At 38.6% G+C, this 12,840-nt stretch overlaps 1 protein-coding gene across 1 annotated transcript in view; it reads right to left on the reverse strand.

Moving 5' to 3' along the window:
- Positions 1 to 9,336, reverse strand: part of LOC103130572 (epidermal growth factor receptor substrate 15-like 1) — a 55,905-nt gene extending 46,569 nt beyond the window's left edge. The window contains exons 1-5 of the mRNA XM_016666016.1: positions 9,148 to 9,336; positions 6,891 to 6,932; positions 6,365 to 6,454; positions 4,728 to 4,775; positions 4,378 to 4,473 (exon numbers count right to left, since the gene is read on the reverse strand). Of these exons, the coding sequence (XP_016521502.1) occupies positions 4,378 to 4,473; positions 4,728 to 4,775; positions 6,365 to 6,454; positions 6,891 to 6,932; positions 9,148 to 9,174 (303 nt within the window). The 5' untranslated portion in view covers positions 9,175 to 9,336. The remainder of the gene's footprint in view (positions 1 to 4,377; positions 4,474 to 4,727; positions 4,776 to 6,364; positions 6,455 to 6,890; positions 6,933 to 9,147) is intronic.
- Positions 9,337 to 12,840: the final 3,504 nt, after the last annotated feature.

Below are 12,840 nucleotides of genomic sequence, written 5' to 3' on the forward strand. Positions count from 1 at the left end.
TCACAATGTATTGTGGGAAGAATACATATTTCCTGTGACTATTCATGTTTTGCTTACATAAAATTATTACTTATCTGAATTTTTGAGTGTAAATTAAAATCTTTACCAAGACATTTTAAATTGTGTTTAGAAATTAACTATTACCAACTTTCTTCATGTTTTTTATTTTGGACCATGAGTAAGAACAACATGTGTGAAGCTTATAGTCGTCGGTCTCGGATTGAATTTCACTGACTTGGGGTTTATAACCTGCTTCTCAATGGTGACTCATATTGTCATAATGCACCTGACAATATTTACAGTTACTGTGTTCTAGTGGTGGGATAAGTATGTCCGACATACATATATCTATTTTTCACGGCAAATTTGAAACGCTGGGTTTAAAGTGGTGGGCACACTTGGCAGGCCCCTCAAAATTTCTGCAGGAATTTTTTTATTTATTATTATTCCGTCACTGTTAATGCGGCTCGTACCGCTGCGTGCCCACCCACAAAAATGGTATCAAAACGTGCGGCTCGATGCCGAGATTGGAGCTATTACTTTTAGTGGAATTTTGAGATAAAATGACGACATAAATTGAGAAAAAACGACAAAAACTTGAGTCTGAGGACCTCACAGCATCACAAAGATTTCTCTCTGAAACACACACACAGGACAGTGGAGGTCTGACTCAAAAACTCTCTTTAACTCCCCCTCACAGGCACAAATAGAGGCCTATTGATCTCAAAGTTGGTCATGACATAGATACACATGCCTGCTCCCGTAAAATGTTTTCAAAATTTTCCTAGGGCTTATGGTTTTTTGTCAGGGCCCTGAGACCGATGCTAGGTGTCTCACAAGTATAGAAACCAGCATCCTGTCTAACAGAGAGAGCCAGCCCAGGTGCAGATAATTACCATAGCAACGGGTCCTAGGCATTTGTAATTTATGAAGCCCTCTAGAGCAGTGGTCCCCAACCCCCGGTCTGTGGACCGGTACCGGTCCGTGGACCAATTGGTACCGGGCCACGCAAGAAATAATTAAATATTTCCGTTTTATGTATTATTTGAGTCTGGAGGACCTTTTATTTTGAAAATTCTTTAACCGGATTCTCTCGGTTACTTGCACGCCAACACTGAACCCACAAGCAGCAAAATGAGTAAGAAACAGATCAGATGTCTTTGGAAAGTTTCTTTGCAAAGGGGAAAAGGCCCAGAGAAGAGACAGGAGGATGGATTTATCCCGGACCGGTAGGTGAGTCAAACATTACAAGCCGCTCTGCGTAACATGCGGCGACCGGCTGCTAATGAGGCAATGAAGCTTCAAACTGCTTCACCTCGTAGAGACCAAGCAGGCTGTGGAAATAAGCAACACTTCGGGACCGTCTCGTTGCAGAGGAACAAGCTGAGGGCTCCCGTTAGTCATTATCATGAGTTAAAATTTTCACGAAAGTAAAATGCTCGTTTTTGTGGCGCATCTGTATCTTATTTTGAAGGGATATGTAAAAGTTACCATAGCGACCACAGTCAGAGCGTTTGGGCAGTGGTCGAGAGGAGATGAGTAGAGCTTGTGAGTCTTAAGTCTGGTTTAGACGGCAAGATTTATGAATTGTTGGCCAATTCTCCAAACCTTTGTGACCACAGAGCTGATAAAAGTACAACAGGTTCGATCAGTTCGTGTTCAGCCACAAGGCAGGAGCAACATGAACCAATTCCAGTCACGAACATCGCGATTCCAGAAGAAAATCACAAAACCCCCAACATAGCATACGGGAATTTAGAATAACCAAACACGGATGACGATGTAGAAGCAATAGTGACAGTTTGTGGAGTCATTTTAAGAGATAAAAGAAACAAAAAGAAAAGGTGGTGGATAAAAGATGACGGGAGCAGCCATAGTTAACATTTTTAACTGAATAAACATAAACATATATAACGACCTTTACATATAATAATAAACATTTCCACATATCATCTCCGATATCCACCAGACTCACAGTTGCACGATATGTCAGCTGTTTGGGATTCCCCTCTGTTCTTACGTCACCGCGCTTTCTGATTGGCTACCTGTCACATTCAGCAGGTTGTATTCTCGTTCCCAGTCAGGGAAAAAATCCCACAGGCTGCGATAAAAGGGCCAAGACAACCTAAATTGGGTATATTCAGGACTTAGCGGGAACACCAACGTTCAGAAGCCTTATCTGACGGTTCACACCCCGTCAGATAAGGTAGGTTGCTGTAGTAACTAATCCCATATAGATGAGCAAGATTTGCTAATAAAACACCCGAACACCCTATTTGTGATTGATGCCAATTGAATTGATAACTAACTATTCATTAATTGTTTTGAAGGGACAAAAAAGGTCAGAATTTGAGTTTTTTGTAGGTTTCCAGGATGTCCGTAAGGGAAGGAATACCAGATTTAGGATTTTTAATTGTAACCAATACATCATCCTCATATAAGTATATTTTGTTTTCAACATACCCCATTATCACCCCCTCCACCCCCCGCCCAAACCATTCTTGTCTCCAATAATCTGAGAAAGTGGCTCAATAAAAAGATTAAAGTAGTGGGCTTCAAGAGCAGCCCTGCCTACATTCTTGTTGAAATGTAATTTGCCTTGAAAGACTTCCATTAATTAGGCCCGAGCAGCGAAGCAATGCGAAGGCAATGTAAGTATTGCATAAGTATTGTAAAGGCCTATTGTAATCGTTTTGTAATTGTTTTGTGTCTTATTCTTATTGCGATTTGAGACCTTAACATATTCAAAAACTCACCAAACTTGTTGCTTGTCGACCTTCAAATTTTCTATTTTAAGGTTGCTGCAAAAATCACAACATAAACTACTCCCTCTGGCAACTTTAAAAATACCTTCCACATTGGCCTTACTTTATTGTAAAGACATGAAACTTGGCACAGTTGCACAACATCCTAAGACCTACAGAAAAGTCTTCTACAGCCATGGTCTACACCAAACAGGAAGTCGACCATTTTGGATTGAAGTTCCGATTTTGACCCCATTTTGGCCGCTTACAATCTCCGCATTTGATCAAGCTCTTTCTGGGGATTTCGATCGACCAGGTTCAAACTTGTTCAGTTTGTTTATAAGACATAGCCAGATCAAAAATATGAAATCAGTGAGTGCATGGTGAAGGGGCATGACCAGGCCTCAGAGTTTGACATCTTGCCATGCAACACAAAACTGTTATCTCTCCTACACAAAAATTCACTGAGACACCAAACTTTCAATGATTGATCAGCATTGGGTTCCCTACAATACCCAATGATCAAATGATGATATCACTTAAGCCACGGCCACTGAGCGGTCTCTATCTTCCCCCTTTCACCTAATCAACGTGAAACTGTGTCCAGAGAGAAGACAAGTTGGTGTATCTTGGTTTCCAACACTGACCGGTTTCAGTGTATAAGGCGAGTGTGACGGCGTGGTGATACTGTTTGGCTCTAAAGATTTCAACCTAGCTGCAACAAACTCACTGGGATCAATCCTTATCCGCTCCCCAACAGGAATCTACAACAATGTCTGGTGGGGATGACCTAATTCCTCTGCAGCGCCCACTGTAGAGGAATTAGAAAACTAATCACTCTAACTGGACACAGGCTGACTTGTATGGATATGTACATCAACCCCATCTGAGGAATTATTATTCTTTGGAAAGTCTACATCAAGGGTAAGAGTTTAAAATTCACAGCATTAGCTCTGGTTGCGCAGCTCAATGTGAACCGCAGGAATAACTTGTAGATGCACTTTCAGAGGTGTGCGTTGAGGGAGCAGTGAGAATGATTTATCTTTGTAAACAAAGAATTATGTCCAGCGTTTACATCTCAACACGCTGCCCAGCGTATGGTGAAGTAAGTTTCTCTAAGTTGCTGTTGACTACTGGGAGACTACATTACCTGCTTTATGCTGCAAAAAAAATCGGATAATTACTTTTTAATGGTTGAAATGCAGCAGAAAAAGGGGCTTGCCCAGGGCACCATTCCAGCAAGAACCCATAACTGTGACCATATTTACATTTCAAAAGTTAGGCATAGTGATGATTAATCACAGTGCATGGGGTGGTTAATCTGATTAAATTTTGTAATCAATTGACTGCATTAGTTTTAAGACAATAATCGGTTGTGTTGACACATCTTGAGCTTTAATAAATAACTTTTTATTAGTAAAATAAAATAGGGTTGTTTCTGTAGATGTTACCCTGTATTTTCTTGAAGAGGTGGGTTCATATGTCACGTATTTTTTCTCATTTATCTCATTTTAAACCTTGTGGAAGACTATTACATTTCTTAACATCTAAACCTTCCAATCCAAACAAGGCTGAAGACTCAGTCATAACAAAAGAATGAAAAATAGTGTGCTATAAAGATTATTTCACTTACAAACTGTGGAGGAGGGACTGTTTGGTTGATGCTAGAAACACTGACTTCCTGACCACTCTGCGCACAGGCCACCAGACGGAGAGCAACATAAAATCCCTGAATGAGAAAGAAAAATAGTATCAGACACAACCTAAAAATGATATTGCCAAAAGAAAAACAAATTGCACATTTATTACTGAAATGTGTATATGAATAAAAAAAATACATATTAGATATAGTTGGAAAAAAAGATGAACATTTATTTTTGATTTTTACCACTTCATATTTTCATTTTAAGATGTTTGATAGTAATTTATCTTTATTAATAAAAAAAATAGACTTTTTTTTTTTACAAGTACAGACTTCCTCACCTGTTTGTCCAAATAGCCTTTTCCCTCAGGATCAGCCAAATCCCAAATCTGTAAAACAAAACACACTGAAATAAAATAAGAAATTAACTGAATTGGTTATTGCTTCACTGCCTCTCTGTCCTGAGAGGGAGGTGGAAAAGTGTCCTCTTTACCACACCCCTTGTGACACTTCATATGTGTATATGTGACTTAGGACTCTTTGACCACAATGTCATTTCCATGGCATTGACATCATCATGCAGTATATACAAGCCTAAACTAATATTGGTTTTAGAAATCTAAACAAAATCAACACAGAACTTTGGTCAATGGACATTCAGCATCTTTCCACATACTCTTCATCACCAGATGAAGCTGTGAATTACTACAACAACCATATGATTAGCCTCCAAGACAATCATGCTCCTGTAAAAACCAGAGCAGCGCCCACTGTAGAGGGCGCTGCTCTCTACACCCACTCAGCACCCTGGTTCACAGATGAGCTTCGGAAGATGAAGGCAGTATGGCAGGTTCTTGAATGGCATTGCATACTCTCTGGCCTTAATGTCCACAAACTAATCTACCGGGAACACAAACAATATTACTCAAAGTACCTTAGACAGGTAAAGTTACAATTTTATTTCAATAACATCAGAAATTGTCCAGAACCTGTCGTCACTTTACTTAGATTGAATAACATTAACTGTGAACACCTTCATTCAGGACATGCTGTGATCTTCCTGGGGGTGCAGACAGTCTCGTTGATGAGGAGGGGCGTCTTCTAAGATTGGGAAAATCTTTTATATCACCCAAACAATATTTGTCAGTTCAACAAATGGTGAAGGGCAATACATTTGCACATATGTATTGCAACGTTTGAACTTTTTCTTTTGGGACGTCTAACAACCAGCTGAAGCCACAGCCAGGTCAACTAATGAGTAGCTCCGCAAAAAGCCTCTCAATGTTCTGGAGTGGCTTAGCTAGTCTCCAGACCTGAACCCAATAAACAATCTTTGGAGGGAGCTGAAAATCCATATTGCCCAATGATAGCCTCGAAATCAGAAGGATCTGGAGAAGATCTGATTGGAGGAGTCGTTCAAAATCCTTGCTGCCTTGTGTGCAAAGCTGGTCAAGAACTAAAAGAAATCCCTGATATCTGCAATTGCAACAAATATTTCTGTTCCAAATATAAGTTATTTTTCTGCTGTCATAAAATAAAATGCAGTTATGTAGTTTTAAAAATTACACAATGTGATTTTCTGGATTTTTGTTTTAGATTATGTCACTCACAGTTGAAGAGTACCTATAATAAAAAACATAGAATTCTAAATGCTTTACAAGTAAGAACATTTGCGAAATCAGCTGTGTATCAAATATTTATTCTCCCAACTGTATGTAAAATGCACTCCTATGTTTTTGTATACAACAACCTACACCAGCAGTGTACGGGCAGCAGCTGAAACTCCAAGGCACAGAATACAGTGACAGAACATACAGAACTTTTTGGACATAAAACTGGATATAGTAAGTCCAGTAAGCTGCTCTGTCTCAGCAGATTCAGCTTTACGTGTCTGATGTTTGTTAAAGGCTCTTATGAATAGGTGTTAATTTCACTGCTGTGTTTTCCTTAACTGCTGCTACAGCATAACAAGGCTTACCTTCCCCAATGTACTGTCAGGTAGTCCAGACTTTTTGAGAAAAAGCGCTGCTTCTGTTGGTCCTACTTTGCCAGTGTTTTCAGGATCCACCTTAAAAAATATCCACAGAAATTTTAGTCAGTCATGTAATGGTGCATTCACACCAAACGAGTTTTGCGCATCTGGTTTACAGTGAAAGCCTATGTGGAGGCACGTTGAGGGATAATGGCGCATTTCTACAATCTAGCACGGCTTGATTTGAAGCATTTTGAGCATTTGACATGTCAAGCGCGTCCAACAAATGGGTGATTTTGACGCATCTGATGCGCCTCCACATAGATTTTGAACCAGATGTACCTAATGCATGAAACGCTAGGTGTAGAGCAAAATGTCAAGAGTCTGCATCAAAGTGCAGACGCTTAAAGGGTCAGCTGTGTTTTTGACGCGCTTAACCTATTTGTTGTGAACACACCATAAGCTATGTTCTTTTATTTCTCAGAAGTAGTAAATAGGTTAGATAGTCACATTAGAGGGGTCATCATCTTACCCGTCTGTAGAAGTTCTCATAAACAGGATTCCCGCTCACCACCTATCGCAAGATGTTTTGACAATCAATAACAACATTTGTGATGTTAAAGCTGAATAGGGTAAAACTATGCATACATACACACACACAGACATACACACACATACATATATATACACATATATTAGCAATTCAAACAGTTAATCAAATTATGGTTGTTGATTAATGGTTTATTAGATTAAAATGAATTTGAATCGATTAATAATGTTCACTTAGACCTTTTTTTGGTGTTGCAGTTTGGCCGCGGAGCCAATTTATAGAGAAACTAAGATGGTGGAGGGATCCCAGAATGGAAAGTAAAAAGGTCCAAACAGAGTGTAGTGTGAGATGCAAAATGGGATGCATTTTGACTGGGGGTGCATCAATTGCAGTTTTCTAGCCGAACCCCGATTACCTATCTTTTAAAAAGCTTAACATGCCAATTCTGAATTTAGCCGATACCAATTTTTTTGGTCTGAAATGTTAACCAAATGTTTTGGTCAAGAAATTTGTTGAGTTGACAACAGTGGGGTAACTATTGTTAATTGTAAGCGTGCAGACATAACTTGGTGGGCCGGTCTGTCAGTCAAACCTTTCTCACCGGAGAGAAAAAGAGGACAGTGGTTGATTCTTAGACCTTTGCCAAGGTAGATAAGATCGGTGGATAAGATCAGCTTCACATATAAAAATTGGCCGATCACCAATCTCCCAAAATTAAGGAAATTGGCACCGATAAATCGGCTGGTGGATAAATCGGTGCACTTCTAATTTTGACGTATGAACACTCAACAAGTTTCTTGTTATCACTTTAATAATGTTCATGAGGTCAAGAGGCATTACAGACCAGAGTCGACTTCTCTACCAAAACTTACTGATGTGCTACAAAGGTAAGGATGTAATGACAGAAAAGCGGAAAGCATCTGGCAGAAAAATTGTAACATGATGGAAAATAAACATGATGCTAATAAGCAAGGTTGATTTTGAGGGCTGTTGTCAATGTACTTCATAGAGGGAAGTACATTAAGTACATTCCTTCAAAAGCAGACAATATTTCTGTGTGAATATCTCTGTTCATAAGGAATTAAGTGTGTCACATTCTATTTATTTCATCTTTTCTTTTTCAATTTAGCAACATAAGAAGTTCCTGTTTGTTAAATTTTATAAGTTAAGTTTAATAATGTAAGACAACCATATTATTAAAAAAATAGCCCTTTATGTTAAGGAAAGATGGTTGCCCTTCTTGATGCAAAAGAAAATGTACGATTTTAAGAAAAAGGCTGCTTATCCATTAATCATTAAGTCGATCATAAGATCAATCAACTTATATGTATATATAAAATAATTTTACATGCAATTTTCAGTAGCTGGCGTCACTAATCATTGCAGCTTAAGAATCAAAGGCAATATGTCATCTTCGGCATCACTTACAGGCGTTATTTACTCATTATTTGGAGGACATACGGTTTATGCTAATTTACTGTAATAGTACCATAGTATCACAAGTGCAAAATCAGTTCAAAATAACTTGACTTGGACATTCATAATTTAGTATTCAAACTACCTTATTTGGTTCAGACATGATGTCCATGTACATGGATTATGTGTCTATATTCCACATTCTTCTTTTCACACTTTTGTTTCTTTGTTTATATAGGCACAAAGTGCAGCTGCAACGCAACTAGCAAGTTTAATCGAATCACATTTCACACTATCAAGATGATACAATAGTTTAATCCAACCATTGTTAATACATATTTTTAAGATGCGTCAGCATAAGAGATATGAAATGAAGGATCATGTACAGCACAGATTCAACTCTCATCAGCATCACATTTAACCCTTCCTGGTATGTTACGCCATCCTTTCAACCTAGCATCTGACCAACGCTAGCTTTAGGAGTCAGCAGTACAACTGTGTTAGCCCTTAAGCTTGGGACAGGCTTGGTGTCTATGGTGACACTTTTTCTTACATGAGCAGCCATCATCTTTTTTTGAAAAACACCATGTTGTATATACATAAACAGTAGAACCTAGTGTCAGAGGATGCTAATCAATCCGCTAACAAACGCTCAAGGAACAGGCCTAGTTCCACAATCTATCTGCATTATAAGAAAGCCGCGTCGTATTTTCTGTAAACTCCACTTATGCTAATATTTATTGATGGGCGATGCCGTCTGACTTTACCGCTATGTAGTGCTTTCTGTTGAGGCAGATGATAGGGGAAATTGCAGCGTCGTTACCTGGGTGAGAGATGCGAGAGTTGCCATCTTCCCTGCTACTTCTGTGACATCGCTCTCCCCCTCTGAAGCCCAGTGACACGCCTCCTACTGGAACCACTCGTCCAGTCTGCTTTATTTCATCATTAGTGAGCAGTATTAAAATCCCAAAGTAGAGCATAAAATCCAGAATGTCAGGGGCAGAGTTCTGACTGTCTGTACTACGTCTGATTTTCGTATCGTAACACGGATAGATAGCCATGTCTATCTGTCGGTGCTAAACGTCTAAAACTTCCGTCATATTTTCAAACCGAAAACTATAGCGGGTTGTGTTGTTAATTATTATCATCTGATAACATTCTTTGAGTTACAAGACCGAAACTTTTATGGTTAGCATATCATTGGAACAATTTATATACACGACAAAAGCAGAAAAATATCACTTCCTTCATCAGAATATCCTATTTGTTTAAAATGAAAAGCTACCGTAGTTCTATGCACTATTATTTTTATTAGAATAGCCTACCTTTTAAAAAATGTTTTAAATACAGAGGTATTTGTAAGAATGAAACAGTATCGAACAGGGGAAATAAGTTTTTATTGAAATTAAATTAAACAGACATCTACACAGATCACTCCAAACTCTTCTTTGCGCATTAATACGTTGTATGGCAGTCTTTATCAAATGCAGCGCAGCCACAATGCGACCACCGAGCTACGCAGGTCACTGTGCACCTGAAATGATAGGATATGCTTAATATACACTAACAGGGGTGCTGCCAGAAATCTTGGGCCCCTGACAAAAAATTTGATTGGGCCCCCCGCGCAGCTGCTGTTACAATTTTTGAGTCTATTTAACACATAAAAAGTATCACAATTTTAAAGGCTTGCGTCTGCCTTGCTTTCTTTGGTTCAATATTGATAATTAGCACAATATTCACAGCTCATGAATTTAACTTGTTCCCTGTGCCTTTTACCACATAACATATAAGTGAGTGAGCAGAAGCTCTAACCCACGTCCCTCCTGACCTGTTCTCTCCTGAGTGAAATTAAAGCTGCATATGTCACTTTTATATAAATATTTTTTTCACATATTTTTTAAAACTGTCATTATGTTGTAACAGTATAGTATGAGAGGTAATCTGTGAAAAATCTATTTTCTCTGCCTTCTCAGTGCTAGAAACAACCAGTCAGTGGCAGGAGAGTTTTAGTGCTGTCAATCACAATCTCATGTGGTGCTGCTCATCCTTCCTCCCCCTCGATTTGTGCCATGCTACAGCTAGCATAGCACAGAGCTGTGCAGATTCAAACTGTGAATGCTCAGTTTAGTTAGCATAGCTACCAATGACGGCAGATAAACTGTTTCTTGTAAATGATAAGTTGTTTCTCCCCCATTAGCACATTTAGCAGTGAGTGAATGAGGCTAATTGACAGTGCTAACAGCGTCCTACTAGTTCTAACTGGTTGTTTTGGTCAGAACGGTGTATTACTTTAACCAGTAATAGTAATTCAGGAAGGAGATGGAGGAGATTGATTGTTTTCACAGATTATCTGTCTCATAACAAACTGACCTTGTGACAGCTTTAACAAATATGGAGAAAACATATTTTTTATTAAAGTTATGTATTGCAGCTTGAATAAAATGCAACTACATAGCATTTTTGAGAAGTCTTGATTGCTTTATGTGTAGTTGCACATTACTTTTGACTGTTGCTCATGGGGAGACATTTCAGTATCTAAAACTAATAGAAAAAATTTAAGTAACCTACTTGCATACTGGATGTGGACTGTTGGATGTTAAATTCATGAGCAGTAAATATTGTGCTAATTATCTGTATTGAACCAAAGAAAGCAAGGCAGATGCAGGCCTTTAAAATTGTGACGCTTTTTATGGGTTAAATAGACTCAAAAAATTGTAACAGCAGCTGCGCAGGGGGCCCAATCAAATTTTTTGTCAGGGGGCCTAAGATTTCTGGCAGCGCCCTGCCTGGAGGGCCACTGTCCTGCAACATCTAGATGGGCTGCTGCTGCACCACACCTGAATAGAAAAATTAGGTGATTAGCAGGACTCTGGAGAACATATCTACACAATAATGAGGCAATTAAGCCATTTGACTCTGGTATTTTGTACCTGTGGCACATCTAAAAACTGCCAAAATGTTATTTTTTTTAGTAGTATGTCATGTTGGTGACTGAAGTCTGCTATGATGACTTCAACACATTTCTTCAGACAGGTTGGCACGACTTTTAATGCTGTCCAAAAATGTTTCTATAAGCTGTCTAACTTCTTTCATAATTATTTCTGACTTTTTTATGCTTTATCTTGTAAACCAGGTGGGCAGAGTAATTTGAATGAATATGATGGTGACACACAGAGGTGAGTCTGATTAGTTTTGCTCACACTTCTTTTTAAAATATTTATTTGTTATCCTAATGTTTCTGCTATATTTCCTGTTTTTCCTTTCAGGCTGGAAAAACAGGCATTCTAATGTTGGTTCATGTTCTCCTTCCTACATTCAAGGGCCACAAAAACCATGCCAAAACAGCTCATGTAAAACGGTGGACAATGTTGTCAGATATGTGCAGGTATGTATTACTCTAATGATCCTAGGTCTTTGNCTATAAGCTGTCTAACTTCTTTCATAATTATTTCTGACTTTTTTATGCTTTATCTTGTAAACCAGGTGGGCAGAGTAATTTGAATGAATATGATGGTGACACACACAGGTGAGTCTGATTAGTTTTGCTCACACTTCTTTTTAAAATATTTATTTGTTATCCTAATGTTTCTGCTATATTTCCTGTTTTTCCTTTCAGGCTGGAAAAACAGGCATTCTAATGTTGGTTCATGTTCTCCTTCCTACATTCAAGGGCCACAAAAACCATGCCAAAACAGCTCATGTAAAACGGTGGACAATGTTGTCAGATATGTGCAGGTATGTATTACTCTAATGATCCTAGGTCTTTGTATTTGCTATTTGAATGTTGCTGTGCTCTATATAGTAAATTTTTATTATTTGTCATCTTGGCATTTTGCCAAAGATGGGAGCCAGTGCTGAAGCCTTCCTCATTACTGTGGAACCAGGACAGCCCTTCCTCCTGCAAGTTGGTGAAAACAAGAGCAGCACCAAAGACACTTCACCATCAGTGATCACAAGACCATCCATGGCCACTTCCAATGAACTTTCAAAGCACACTTCACCTTCAGTGCAAAGTACCATGAATGTATGACCTTTGTTGTATATTGCTGTCAGTGCTGCTTGATGTTGTTTTGAAATAAAAGTAGATTATATACTGCAACTGGTGGTGGTGTTTTGTAGATTCAAGTGGCATCTGATGTCTTTTAAAATGAATTTGGGGATTATTGATGGCCAGTAGTTTCTAAAAAAAAAGGTTTTAATTGCTCTAGTGGCTTTTATTTGGTAGTAAATTGACAAAAACAAGTGGGTAATGAGAGAAGAGGAAGACCGGGAAGTGAACCCACATTGAAAACTAGAGCCTCCATATGTGGGTTGTGCTTAAGCCCTGTGCCACCACAGTACACCCTGCCAGTAGTATTTTAAAACTCAGATTTCTATGTTATATACTTTACACTGTTGTATGTTAGATTAACATGTTCATAGAGTTAACCTTTGACAAAATACACTAGTGTTGGGTAAGTCAACACTGATGTGTGTTTAATTTCAACTACTGTGAGTGTTTCAACTGTATCACAAA

Source organism: Poecilia formosa, unplaced genomic scaffold (genome assembly GCF_000485575.1).
Source record: "Poecilia formosa unplaced genomic scaffold, Poecilia_formosa-5.1.2 Scaffold648, whole genome shotgun sequence".
Classification (NCBI taxonomy): Eukaryota; Metazoa; Chordata; class Actinopteri; order Cyprinodontiformes; family Poeciliidae; genus Poecilia; species Poecilia formosa.